The 14,470-nt window shown below is 44.7% G+C and overlaps 2 protein-coding genes and 1 pseudogene across 9 annotated transcripts in view; 2 read left to right on the top strand and 1 right to left on the bottom strand.

Annotated features, from left to right (window-relative positions):
- Positions 1-4,353, bottom strand: part of shld2 (shieldin complex subunit 2) — a 131,908-nt gene extending 127,555 nt beyond the window's left edge. For 6 of the 8 annotated variants that reach the window (XM_041176166.1, XM_041176167.1, XM_041176165.1 and 3 more), the window contains exon 1: positions 4,231-4,353. The gene's annotated coding sequence lies outside the window, so the exon portion shown is untranslated. The other 2 variants (XM_041176164.1, XM_041176163.1) reach the window with 1 other exon arrangement.
- Positions 4,354-4,684: 331 nt separating this feature from the next.
- glud1a (glutamate dehydrogenase 1a) overlaps positions 4,685-14,470 on the top strand; it is an 88,800-nt gene continuing 79,014 nt past the window's right edge. Inside the window, exon 1 of the mRNA XM_041176213.1 lies at positions 4,685-5,251. Coding sequence (XP_041032147.1) covers positions 4,843-5,251 — 409 coding nt within the window. The 5' untranslated portion in view covers positions 4,685-4,842. The remainder of the gene's footprint in view (positions 5,252-14,470) is intronic.
- LOC121270837 lies at positions 8,381-8,616 on the top strand (annotated as a pseudogene).

Here is a 14,470-nt window from a genome sequence, read left to right as displayed (position 1 = left end):
TATCCAAGGAATGTGCTAATTAAGGGTAGAAAGCAGGACGAGCAAGGTACAGATAGCTCTAGTGGGGGGTGGGGTGAAGGAATCGAAATAGGCTAAAAGGTAGAGATAAAACAATAGATGGAAATATTTAAAAATAATGGAAATAGGTGGGAAAAGAAAAATCTTACTTTCCTTTATTAGCTGAGGCACTGAGTATAAAGACAGGGAGGTTGTGCTAGAACTATATAAAACACCAGTTAGGCCACAGTTAGAGTACATTTCTGGTCACTGCATTACAAGAAATACATTTTCGCACTGGAAAGCGTACAGAGAAGATCTACTCCTTGTGTTGGCAGGAATGGAGATTTTAACAACGAGGGAAGATTGGATTGGGTGTAACTATTTTCTTTGGAACTGACGAGGTTGAGAGGAGATTTAATTGTGCTATTAAAAAATTACAAGGAGCCATTAGAGTGAATAGGAAAGACATATTTTCCTTAGCAGAGGAGTCAATAGTCTGATTCATGGAATTAAAACGTAAGAAATAAAATTGGCAGAAAAATTAGAGGGGAGTTGAGGAAAAATCTCTTCACCCAGAAGGTGGTGGGGATCTGGAACTCCCTGCCTGAAAAGGTGGTAGAGGCAGAAACTCCCTTTGCATTTGAAAAATACTTGGATATGTGCTTTAAGTGTTGTGACCTGCAAGGCTCCAGACCAAAAGCTGGAAAGTGGGATTAAACTGGATCATTCATTTTTGGCTGAATGGTTTCCTTCTGTGCTGTAAATTTTCAATGTTTCCACATTAAGTAATTTAAAGGAAATCCAATAAAACCCAGTCACTATTATCAATGATGCACTCCAGTTCCTCTTGTGCGCACCAGTCACAGAAAGGCTCAAATGTACCAGTGGACATCACATGCTCCTCTTCATGGACACCCAGGCAGGGACATGGCAATGGAAGAGAGGCAGGTAGTCAGGTTAAATGACCGCTTGATCGCACACTGCTTGCATCTGTGAATGGGCTGTGCATGCTAAAATTCTGTCCGTGAATATTAACAATAGTTGCCACAAACATATTGCTAGGACTAATCATCCTTCCATTTCTAACAGGATAGCATTCTTCCCATTTCTGGCTGTTCTACCCCCATATCTTTCTTGTAATATAGAGACCAGAGCGAAACCAGATCTAACTTCTCCTCTTCCAGATATAGCTTCAAAAATCACCTCCCTAACCAAAGCTGAACCAATATCATCTTCATCATTAAGACCACTTACTTGCACCTCCATAACACTGTCCATCTCTGTCTCTGCCTCAGCTCATTTGTTACTGAAAACCTTATTAATACTGTTATTACCACCAGACTAGACTGTTCCAATGCACTTCTGTCTGGCCATCCATCCATAAATGCTGTCCATTCACGTAATACCCCTTTACTTGCTAACCACATTGACTCCCAATCTACCAATGCCTCAAGTTTAAAATTTTTATTGCTGTATTCTAATCCTTCCATGGCCCTCCCTAACTCTGTTAACCTCCTCCAACCCTACAACTCTCCTAGAACTCTGCAATTCTGGCTTCTTGCAAATCCATGATTTTAATTGCTCCATCACTGGTGACCATGTCTTCAGCTTTCTAGGCCCTAAGCATTGGAATTATTTTCCTAAACCTCTTTTTTCTCCTCTAAGAAGCTTCTTAAAACCTGCATCTTTGTCCAAGCTTTTGGTCACCTGTCCTAACGTTTGCTATCTGATTCAGGCCAGGGTTTACATGCGCAGCTTGCCGCCGGGAGCTTCCAGTCCTGCCGAAAGTCAATGGACTTTTTGGCTGGACCGCCGCATCCCCCACAGCAGGGCTGGTAAATCCCGGCCACAGAGTCAAATTTTGTCCGAGTACATTTCTATGAAGTACTTTTTACTACATTAAAGATACATGTTTTTGTTCTAGCGATACATCCCAATATTTTATGAATATTTCTTTCACTTCTTGCAAAAACCGAAAAGTTATAGCGATCACTGCTGGAGGGGCTGGTGGAGAGTAGCAGAAAGAGGGGTTGACCTAAACTTAGCTGGATGACAGATGTCACAGAGCGTTTGCAGATTAACTACATTGTATGCGAGGATAACACAAGACAGACAAGCATGACACACCATGACAACAGATCTGGCAGAAGTAGCTACAAGCAGAAGAGAGAGAGAACAAAAACTGAACCAATGCTTCAGCCAACTTTCCACAGATCTCTTCCTTGTTCAACTACCTCAGACACGTTGCCATTTAATATGTAATCTATCATCTCATTTCTTTTACCCAATTTCCTGTGTTTGTATTTAACTCCATCTGCCTCCTCTCCTTCCATTGAGCTGACCTGTTTGATCCTTTCGTATATGGGCAAACATTGAACTCAGGTACTTACTAGACAAATTCGGTAAGCCACAATGACAGTACTGGGTTCTTTTTATCAGTGGAATACAGCATCTCATACTTGGTAATCACAATCGTATCTAATCTTAGTATTTACATTTGTCTAGGAAATTCAAAGACCTTGATATCTAATAATCTTATAACAATAATAAAGAACTCAAGGCTTATCACAACCAATCCACCAGCAGAGAAATTATAACCACTGAAGTCTATAGTTTTAGTTGGTGCACGCTTTTGTGGGTTTGAAGATAGCATACGCAAAGTTAATTTTCTACCAGATGATTACAGTGTGAAGGGTGATTACTACTTACAGCATGCTCACCAAAAGATTATACAGTTGTTTCTTTCTGTTCTGAAAGGATGGGTGGGGGGAGTAAGGGAAATTTTTCTCCTTTTTTCATTTCCTGTAAACACGACTTGCTGCACCACAGTTTTACTTGTGCTAGCAGTCCTGCAGAACAATGTCCAAATGGCTACTCTTCATGTGTCACTTTAAAGAGTGAACTCTATTCAGCCATGGAGGTCATTACAGCTGAACCTTATACTGTTCTCAGATCATGCCCACATTTTCAAGAAGAATCTATCAGATGATAATAAGGAGCAGGAATTCTGGTCTAATTTTCTTTCTCCCTACCTCAGGCACATTGAGGTCAACTGGAGCAGCCAAACTACTGGTGTGTCTTTAGGTAAGGAAAATCAACCATGCATTGAAAATGATGGACTCTTAAAATTAAGTCTGTCATAAGCACTAGTGCTAAGTCTGGTTCACCCATTCACCCCTGTGCTTTCTGACCTACACTGGCTCCCTGTCAGGCAACACTTAATATTAAAATTCTCATCTTTGTTTCCAAATTGCTCGATGGCTTCACCCCTCCCTATCAATGTAATCTCATCCAGCTCCTCAGGGAATTCCTGATTTTAATTGCTCCACCATTGTTGGCTATGCCTCCAGTTGCCTAGGTCATAAACTCTAAAATTCCCTTCCTAAACCCCTCTGCCATCCTTTAAGATGCTCATTAAAACCTATCTCTTTGATTTAGCCTTTGATCATCTGACCTTATGTTGCTCAGTGTCTAATTTAGCTTCATGATGTCCCTAGGAGGCACCTTGGGCCTTTTTATTACATCAAAGGTGCTTTATAAACATGTTGGATGACGGTTTCAGCGGGTGAGTTGAGGCAGTAGAAGATTCGGATGATGTTAAGGAGGTGGAAGTAGGCGGTCTTTGTTATGGCACAGATAAGTGGTTGGAAGCTCACCTTGGGGCCAAATATGAGGCGAAGATTGCGAACAGTCTGGTTCGGCCTCGGATTAGAAACAGAATGGGAAGGGAATGGCTTTACTATCCCATTTAGAAATGTCGAGATAAACTCCCAGCGTGGTCACGTCAGCAATTTAGCCCTTGAGTTTGTATTATGGGGAATTTTGTGCAGTCTCGTTACCACGCATTTGAAACATAATGCAGCTTGAAAAACATCCTCAACCACTTGGGGTTGACCAACTTTTGGGTTTTGAAGTCAACTTGCCTTTAATTGGCAGGTATCTGATCTATTGCACCTAGTTCATTCAAAATTACTTTAAACCATAGGAAATTGCGAACTTGGAAGTTACGTGAGCAAAATAATTAAATGTTTATCTAGTGAGGTCAATGACATTCGGCCTCACACTAATAATTTGAAGAAAGTTTGCAGCCTCCCTACCTCTGGCACTGACACCGTCAGGGGGCCGAAGATTAACGAAAGGGAAACCTAAAAGCTAAACCTTTTTGTCAAAATTTTTCCAGCTCAATACATATTTCGTGATGAACGCACTGAATCCCTGACACATACTTACCCGATTATATTCTGAAAGGGTCGCCTATGCAACGGAAATTACCGAAGGTTCTCGAAGCTCCTCAGGTTGGCCAATCCCTATTGGCTGTTTTGATTGTCAGGTGATCATCGCAACGGCGCGCACGTCGACGCAGGCTCATGCGCGTTCAGTCACATGGGGCCGGCAACCGGAAGTGGATGGGGTTGCGAGTGTGCCTCCGCCCCACTAGCCTTGGGCCCCGCCCCACTAGCCTTGGTCCCGCTCCCTCTCTTTGGTCCCGCCCCTTTGTCCTTGCGACACACGATCCTCAACGTCCGCTAAGTCGGCCCCACCGTATGCATCGAGTAAGCACGTGAGAAACGCCCCGCCTCCTTTCCGACTCCGCCCTGACACCGGACGCAGGCGTAGTGGTGGGCGTGGTGGTAGGCGTGGTCGTGGGCGTGGACGTCTGGCAGGGAGCGCACGCGCAGTGACGGCGTTGAGGGTGGTTTCAGCCTGAAGCGGCGGTGGGGGGCGGGTGGAGAAAAGTCCTTGGTGCTGTCAGTGCTCTCGGAGCCCACCTCAGCACGGTATCCGTCCACCCAGCCCTCCCGCACAGACACTCCCCTGCACCCCCTCCCCATCTCGCGCACCATGTACCGGTATCTAGGGGAGCTGCTGGCTCGCGGGGCCGCCGCTTCCTCGCCGTCCGCCGAGGGCGGTTTGCAGCGCCTCAGCGGCCCGGCTGCCCTGCTCTGCTGCCGCCTCTACTCCGCCGAGCCCCCGGCCAACGAGCTGCAGGACGACCCCAACTTCTTCAACATGGTGGAGGGGTTTTTCGACCGCGGGGCGAAGATCGTGGAGGACAAGTTGGTGGAGGACCTGCGGACCCGCGAGTCGGACGAGCAGAAGCACAACCGGGTGCGGGGCATCCTGAAGATCATCAAGCCCTGCAACCACGTCCTGTCCATCTCCTTCCCCATCAAGAGGGACAGTGGCGAGTGGGAGGTGATAGACGGCTACCGGGCCCAGCACAGTCAGCACCGGATGCCCTGCAAAGGAGGTAAGGCAGAGCGATGCTATCCCTCGGTGGGGCAGCTTGCAGGCACTCCTGCCCCTCGGTGGGGCAGCTTGCAGGCACTCCTGCCCCTCGGTGGGGCAGCTTGCAGGCACTCCTGCCCCTCGGTGGGGCAGCTTGCAGGCACTCCTGCCCCTCGGTGGGGCAGCTTGCAGGCACTCCTGCCCCTCGGTGGGGCAGCTTGCAGGCACTCCTGCCCCTCGGTGGGGCAGCTTGCAGGCACTCCTGCCCCTCGGTGGGGCAGCTTGCAGGCACTCCTGCCCCTCGGTGGGGCAGCTTGCAGGCACTCCTGCCCCTCGGTGGGGCAGCTTGCAGGCACTCCTGCCCCTCGGTGGGGCAGCTTGCAGGCACTCCTGCCCCTCGGTGGGGCAGCTTGCAGGCACTCCTGCCCCTCGGTGGGGCAGCTTGCAGGCACTCCTGCCCCTCGGTGGGGCAGCTTGCAGGCACTCCTGCCCCTCGGTGGGGCAGCTTGCAGGCACTCCTGCCCCTCGGTGGGGCAGCTTGCAGGCACTCCTGCCCCTCGGTGGGGCAGCTTGCAGGCACTCCTGCCCCTCGGTGGGGCAGCTTGCAGGCACTCCTGCCCCTCGGTGGGGCAGCTTGCAGGCACTCCTGCCCCTCGGTGGGGCAGCTTGCAGGCACTCCTGCCCCTCGGTGGGGCAGCTTGCAGGCACTCCTGCCCCTCGGTGGGGCAGCTTGCAGGCACTCCTGCCCCTCGGTGGGGCAGCTTGCAGGCACTCCTGCCCCTCGGTGGGGCAGCTTGCAGGCACTCCTGCCCCTCGGTGGGGCAGCTTGCAGGCACTCCTGCCCCTCGGTGGGGCAGCTTGCAGGCACTCCTGCCCCTCGGTGGGGCAGCTTGCAGGCACTCCTGCCCCTGTTGTCCTGTCCCTGTCGTTCTGCCCCTTGGGGCAGCCACAGATGCACCTGCCCCTGTCGTTCTGCCCCTTGGGGCAGCCACAGGCGCACCTGCCTCTGTTGCCCTGTCCCTCAATGGGGCTGTTGCAGGCACTTCTGCCCCTGTCATCCTGTCCCTTGCACTCCTGTTCCTCCTGGCCCTTGGTGGGGCAGCTGCAGGCATTCCTATCCCTGTCCCTTGGTGGGCAGCTGCTGGTACTCCTACCCCTGTTGCCCTGTCCCTTTGCTGGGCAGCTGCAAGGCACTCCTGACCCTGTCACCCTGCCCCTCAATGGGGCAGCTGCTGGCACTCCTGTGCCTCTCGTCCTGTCCCTTGGTGGTGTAACTGTAGGCATCCCTCTCCCCTGCCCCTCAGCTGTTGCAGTCTCCTCTGTCCCTGTTGCCCGGCCTCTCAATGGGGCAGTTGCCAGTGCCCCAAAGTTGGAATAGATAACTATCCTGCCCTAAATTGGAATCCTGTATGAGTTTCTAATAATTTTATTTATTCTACTGCATAGGTCTTATGGTAGTGTTCCTGTTTTAAAAAGCTGAAGAGACTCATGTATGTACATATGAATATACAAATTAGGAGCACCACCATTCGATAAGATCATGGCTGATCTGATTTTAACCTCAACTCCACATTCCTGCCATCCTCAATAACCTTTCACCCCCTTATCTACATCTGCCTTAAAAATATTCAAAGATTCCGCCTCCACCATCTTTTGAGAGACAGCATTCCAAAGGATCTCAACCCTCAGAAAAAAAATTCTCATCTGTCTGAAATGGGCGACCCATTTTTAAGCAGTACAAGTGCAGATTCTAGACGCTGCCTTGTGCAGGAAAGTATAGTCGTGTGTATTTTTAGTATAGTGAATGAGTGGGAGACTAGGCATACTATAAGGGTAGCTTAAAATTCAAAACAAGGTGTGCTGTAAACCACCTTCAAGTTGTTCAGGATCCTAGGTTTCCCATTGCAACATTTATTTCTGACCACGTTTTGACCCTTTGATTTTTCTAGGGGTTTAAGAATTGTTTCTTTTCCTAATGAGCCAAAACTGTGTTCTGATACATTCAGCCTTATTTGGAGTTGTGGCTGTTTTATTGTTCAAATAATTCTGGTGTTGGTTCTTCTGTAACTGCACAAGTATTCTATTTAATCATTCAGAATTTTTACGTTTTATAAGTCATTTCGCTAAAGAACACATCCAGAGAGTTGGAAATATGCCAAAACAGTGTAGTTTTATAAGAAGAGCTTTCTCTCACCTCCTCCCACCCTAATTTCATTTATTGTCTCCTGCTTTTCAACGAGCAACGACTGATCCTTAGTGACTTTAATCTCTCTTGAGCTCCCATTCCTTCCATGGCAGATTTTTATGCTTTGTAAGCAGCAGAAGGTGAACTTAGTTCCCCAAGTATACCCATAGCCACACCCTCGATCTTCAGCACACATTGTTTCAGCCGCTTTCGTTTTTATCTTTGCCGTTCTCTCTAGCTGCTTCCTTCTCTGCATTCTCCCACATGTCTGCCTAAAACTGCCCATAGCCTCTCACTTGTCACTTTCTGCTACTGGAAAAGTTAACTCCAGAACTGTCCCTGCTGCTTTTTAATTGATCTTTTGTACCTTGGGTTTTGTCACATATGGAAAGCCTTTCTCCACAAATATCACTTCTGTTTGTTCCTCTACCATTGCAATCCCATAGAGTACCCCAGCTTCGTTGCTTGGCTGAGCAACAACTTCAAATCAGTTGGCCCCTCTTGAGTGTCATTGATCTTTTCCTTGGCCTGACTGCCTGCAAACACCTTTTGGCTGATTGACCTCAGTTTGTATAATTGTTCTCGTTCCCTGCCATTTTGTTGCCAAAATCACCAACTACAAAATCATTCTGAAGAGAGGAACAACTTGAAGTTTCTTTTTTTTTTTGAAGTACAAGCAGCTGCTTGGTTCATCCCCCATCTTCACTTCAGATTTGATGTGCAAGGAATTATTTTTGTCCAGTATTGCTACAACCACTGACTGTCCTTACTTTCCAAAACTCTCAAGTTTCTCCATCTGGCCTCCAAATCATGACTTCACCCTTTCCTCTCTTTATAACATAATATAATATCTCATCTCTCCCTCAGCTCATTTATCTTACCAGCTCCCTTCACTTCCCATCCTAGCTCTTGCCCACTTAACTTCACATCCTCGACCCCAAGTTCACCAAGACTAGGCAGTCTAAGATGGCGGAGACCAAAATTGCGAAGAAGGCGGAACAGTGAATGGCGGACGTGTTGGTAAATTTAGGTGTTGTCTCTGGCTTAGGAATTGTATTTTCTGTCATCATTTTTAAGCAGTGTGTTTGGCCTATTACTTTTGGTGCAGGAATGGTATAGGAATGGCATATGCTAACTGCCAGAATGATTTCCAGTCCCCTTTTCTTATATACGGAAAACTCGTCAAAGACCAGTCACCTTAGGATTTACTTATTGTACAGTACCAGCTTACCGTGGATCAATTCTGCCTGTGTGCATGTAATAGCGACTCTTATTGCTGTGCTGTATTTAATTTCACTTCTCGCTTGTATATTAAAATCGTTATTAATAAAAAGAAAACATCAATCTGCCTCCCTTGCCTGGCATCACCTCCATCCTGTTCAGAATCGTGACTGTCAGCCTGTCTTCAAGAAACCTACTTTAAATCTCTCTGCAACTATTAGCCTATTTCAAATCTTCTCAAAATCCTGGAATGCATTGTCATTGGAATATCTTGTAATTGCACTTGCACTCCTCTCTCTACTCATTATTTGAGCATGGAGTCACTGCGTTACTACTTCCCCATTTTAGCCATGTCCACCCCCCATTGACACTTGGTTCTCCCCCTCGTTTACTTGTACCCCAGATGACAGGTAATGGCAGCACAGAGTAACCTTCCACCTGAATGCTGAAGACATCAAGTTTTACCTTGCTGCCTCCCCTATTGACCCAAGGTGGATGATATCAGACAGGCAATTTGTAAGTATAGCAAGATCTAGACCTAGGTTTGGCAAAACTTTCTCCTGCTAAATATTGTTGAAATTGAGGCTGTCTTTTCCTAGCACCTATTTCCTTGAATCCATCAGCCTCACTGGTTGACACACAATGGATGCAAAGACTTGGCATCCAAATGGCCTGAACTCGCATCCATTCTGTTTTCAAAATAACTTCTTTCTACTTCCACAACCTTGTTCGCCGTTCTCCCCATTCTTCTTGCTTCATTCACCTTCATGTTTTGTATCTCCAATGTCCTATTGACAGGATTCGTTTATCAATCCTCTCAAAATTTCAACTTCATACAAGGTACCATAACTTGCAAAGCCACTAATTTGCATCTTTGTTTCCACTGACCTCTTCCACTGCATCAATTGCTCTGTCTGCTCCCCCATCATCACCTACTCATAGCACCATCCTGCACCTGCCCTCTGCCATTCTTTATCCAGTTCCCTTGTTATTTCCCTCCTGCTTTTTAAAACATTCCTCAAAATCCTCGACCGTTCTCCACCCAGTCAGCTGCTTTCCTGTTTAATTCCTCTCTTCGCTGCTCCCATATTCAGTGTCCATCCTGTTTGTCCTTAGTGCTCTAAGATGGAGTCCTGCATGTAAAGAATGCTAAAATTCTTAGAGTTGTTTTAATTCCCTCTGAAGCAATGCTCCCTCTGTAACTTTGAGCCCTATGGCTCTTCTCCAGCTCTGGCATTTGCAAATCCCCTGTATTCATTGCTGCACCACTGATGACCATGCCTTCAGCTGCCTAAGCCCTAAGCTCTGGATTTCCCTCTTGAAACCTCTCTGCCACTCGACTTCTCTTTTTCTTTTAAAATGTTGCTCAAAGCCTACCTCCTTTACCAAATTCGTCCTGTCCTAATAGCGCCTTTGGATGCTTTACTGCATAACTTACATTTATATAGTACCATTATCTACAAGTTCAGGTTTATTGAGTATTATTTGGCTTTAAGTCGGTCCTGGATTCCCCAGTTGTAATGCAGCATTTGAACATTTTCTAAAGTTTTCTCTGTTCTAATCTTTGCAGCAGATTTTCTGAGAAGTCTAAATGTGAGTGTCTGGTTTTCAGGTGTGGCATTCACATATATACTCAGATTGGCACCTTGATTATTGGCACTCCTGATTATCCACTGGAGGGTTTGTGGGTATTGTTAAGTTTTGTATAAATACAATTGAGTATTATCTTAGTTTGAATTTTTGCACTTTGTTCTTGAGACTGCAGGATAATTGGTGTTATCTGAAATGTCCAGTGTCTGATACAATTTAATGACCACACAACTGATATTTTGCTTCAAGCTGGAGATATAAAGATCTTGGTTTTCAGTCTGGGACTTCACCAGAGGCAAGGGGTCAGGAATTTTCTTCTGTTGTGGAATCAAAGAATGTTGCAACACAGAAGGAGGCCATTTGGACAATTATATCAGTGCAGCAATTCGGAAGAGCTACCAATTACTCCCATGCCCCTGCCCTCCCCCCATCTCCAATAGCCCCGTGAGTTTTTCCTTCAAGTATTCATCCAATTCCCTTTTGAGAGTCACTATTGAATCTGCTTCCACCACCCTTTCAGGCAGCGCATTCTAGACCATAACTCCATTTTAAAATAATAATTCTGCTTGCCTCGCCTCTGATTCTTTCGCCAGTTACCTTAAATCTCTTTCCCCTGTCCATGGAAACAATTTATCCTTATTTTATTGAAACCCTTTAAAGAAATTTTTGTATGCATTTTTTGTTCATTAACATTGCCTGTCTGAGCTTAACTGCACTCTTGTACGTAGGCTGACTTAATTATCCACGCCATTCATTATCTGCACATCCATTACAGTGCACAATCAGGCTTCCAGGGCAAATTATGTTTATATGATGAATTGGAAAGTGGTGGCTGAGGTGGAGCTGGGTGATTGTGTCCACACTGTTGGAAGTGTCTTTTTCCAGCTGCAAAGGTCCTACATCAACTTTATGTCTGAGCTAGTCATGGACATGGCTACTTACCAACTTGCATCTGGTACAAAATGATAACTGGATGCTTAGGAGAAGGAACAAATAAGGGATGTACTACATTTATGCATGAAAATGACATACTAATGCACATGTTAAGGAGAAGTGACCAATAATCTGTATTCCATATAGACATACAGGCAGTCATATGTAAATGGTAGCCCCTGTCTTGCTCTCAGATTCCTGTCAATCTTGAGGCACTTGAATGCTATCAATAAATGGCACTAATAGGCTCTGTGGTACTGATGGCAGGCATAGCTCAAATGTGGCTAGCTGAGATACTGTGGCAACAGTGTCACAGCAGCTTGAGTAGTTAATGACCAGTAATAGTGTAGATAAACAGGTTGAATGAATGGCTGGATAGAAAGAGTTCTCATGCTGGCAGGTGTGTTACAGAACCTAGTGAAATTTTAAAAAGCACCAGGATCAAGTGCCATCTGGTTATGGCTTTTGTTTTCCATCGCTAACTAAATGACTAGATCTGATGCAGTCAGGGCGTTTACATATTGAACTCAGGTGTCACCCATGCCCAATGGACCATTAGTCCACTGCAATCTTGAGTAAAATGCATGTTGAAATGAGTTGTGTTAGAACTCCTCTTAACATATAGACTAGAAAATGACCTTAATCTAGCAACAAGGATTTGAATTTGTTATAGGAGCTTGAATTGAGCTCTTAGCTTTTAGCATTCGCTATTGGAGCTTTAAGAGCCTCTGCAGCAGAAAGATGCTGTACTTGTAGCTTCCATATCTTATGGCTGTTCATATCTCCTCATGCTCCTACCTCATTTCATGTGTTTCTTTGGGAAATTTAACTCTGGCTGCCTGCGTTGAAAATAGAAGATATCTCCATTGATTCTGTGCGTGAATACACCAAGCGTTATGAAACTGAGCCATATATAGAGTCAGGTTTGTTTCCCTGACCTGTGTTGGGTTAGCTGATCTTAGCAAGGTAGCAGTATGGGGTACTACATTAGGTTCTTGTGACCTCATACAAAGGTGGGAAAATCAGTAGACATCTTGCTCCTGATCACTGTCTTGTGCTTTTTTTTTCTGTTTGCCCCCCAAATCCAATGGGGGACACTATCGGGTGTTATGACACAGCCGATTGTAAAGGCTGAGTTTCAAATCCCAGAAGGAAACTTGAAACAACTGTCATAACCCATTTTTGCAATTTGTACATTTCAAGATGCAGGCTTTGAATTCAGTAGTAATAAGACCAAGCCTCAAGGTTTTTTTCTAAAACTAAATTAAACATTTATTAATGCAAGAAAGATTGTAGGAACATACATATATCTTAAAAAAAATTACTCCTATAATAACCACTAAAATCCCCTAATTAATCTCATTCTCAGTTAGACCCCTGGTAAGACAATAGTAAAACATATAGATTTTAAAAGACCACTGGCAAAGCACACCCTGGACAGTCACATTCAAAATAAATTTCTTTCAGTTCGGGTCCTTGCAGACAAACTTGAGGCTTACAGGCTAGAGGTTTTAGATCTTAGAATCCCTCCTCCTTTACCAACAGCCTTCTCTTCCTTTATACATATTTTCCTCTTTGAATGCAAATTCTCATTGTTACTAGGTTTTTTTTTAATAAACTTTAAAATCTTCTAACAAAACCCTTTCAGAATATCCACTTTACTAGTAAGCTTTTTAAAAAATAAGCATGCTGTTTCTGAGCTTCACCTGGTTAAGTGTAATATTTCACTTGCTCTTTTGAATGGTCTATTTAAAAATGCAGATTGCACTCCTTTGCACCTCATCTTCTATTTCCCTATGTTTATCTAATTCCCTTTTCAAACCTACTACTTTTCTGTACCATCAAAGCTTCTAGACCAGCTGGCTTTAATCCGATTAAGACATAGACACAGACAACACTAAACCCTATTTTAAAATAATTTCCAAAATATTATAGACTTTATAATATCTTCTTGACCTCAGGTTAGGACTGAATTGAGTTTAACCATACTGCTATCTGTAGTGTATGCCTTGACTCAATGCTAACACGTTTATCTCCTACTCAGAAGTTCGAGTGAGCTCAAAATCTAGGCTAGACACTGGTAGAGTAGACAGAGTGCTATGCTGTCTTTTGGATGAAACATTCAACAAAACCTCCCTTGTCATCTTAGATCTCATGATACTATTTGAAGAGCAAGGGAGTTTTCTCAGTGACCTGGCCATAATTACAACAGTGACAACACTTCAAAAGTACTTTATTAGCTTTGAGTGCCCTTCATATGTGAAAGGTACATACGAAATTCAAACTCTTTTCACCTCCACCTCCAAGTCCCCTCACTCTGGCCATAGTGTACAATCTCTCAGATTTTTGAACAAGAAATAGGGAAGTAGACAATGCTGCCATCAGCTACCAGTCCGATGAGTTGCGGATGTTATGTCAAGGCTTGCATATGAAGAATGACTTTGGGATTGAGATTATTGCAGGATGCTGACATGATGGAATTGTACAGCAATATGAGTCATGACCTTCAAGAGTCGACAAAGGAAGTGAAAGGAATTCTTGTTAAACTTTTGTTTTGGGGAGGGGTGCAGCAAGAAGATTACTGCACACTGTTTCATGACTTGGAAAGTGAGCCAGCAACCTGCCCCCAGATTGTATTAATGTCAGGATACTAAGCTAGCTGATAGGGGCACAACAGCAAGCAGCTGAATCTCTTCTCTGGGGAATGCTGCATCTCAGTTGATTTTGAAGTTTATTTGGAAACTTTTTGCTGTGTAACATAACAGTTCAAATGTACTAAAAGGCCATTCATTTTGTATCAGATGGACTAGTCTTCTGCCTAATCCCCACCCTATTAAGATATTGAAGGATGCAGCTATTGCTAAAATTCCTAGAGGTTTGGTATTTCCTGAGTATGTTCAAAGGAAAGTATTGCTCTGCAGGACAAAAGCAGGAATGAGATTTCTTACCATACAGTTATTAACAGTGCTGACACTTCCCAAATACATGGTCACAAGTTCAAGTCACTTGACTGACAGTCGGTGACAGCTGTGTCGGTTTCCTTATTTCTTCTCCAAAGTCTGAGATTAGACCATTTCATAAGGAGTTTACTGGCTTGCTGCAAGTATAAATGTTATCAGCTGATTGTGGGATTACTGCCTGTAATAAAGGTCCAGATTTTTCAGTCCTTCTGAATGGGAAAGAATTGCTGAGTCTTTTATTTAGCACATTGTACAAAAATGCGGTACTTTAAAGGAGCTGAAAAAATATATAGACAATCGGAACTCAAGCATGTCTCTAAGTTTTTGCACATCAAGTACTTTAATTAGTGAG

Source organism: Carcharodon carcharias, chromosome 28 (assembly GCF_017639515.1).
Source record: "Carcharodon carcharias isolate sCarCar2 chromosome 28, sCarCar2.pri, whole genome shotgun sequence".
Classification (NCBI taxonomy): Eukaryota; Metazoa; Chordata; class Chondrichthyes; order Lamniformes; family Lamnidae; genus Carcharodon; species Carcharodon carcharias.
This window is presented reverse-complemented; position numbering and strand designations above follow the sequence as displayed.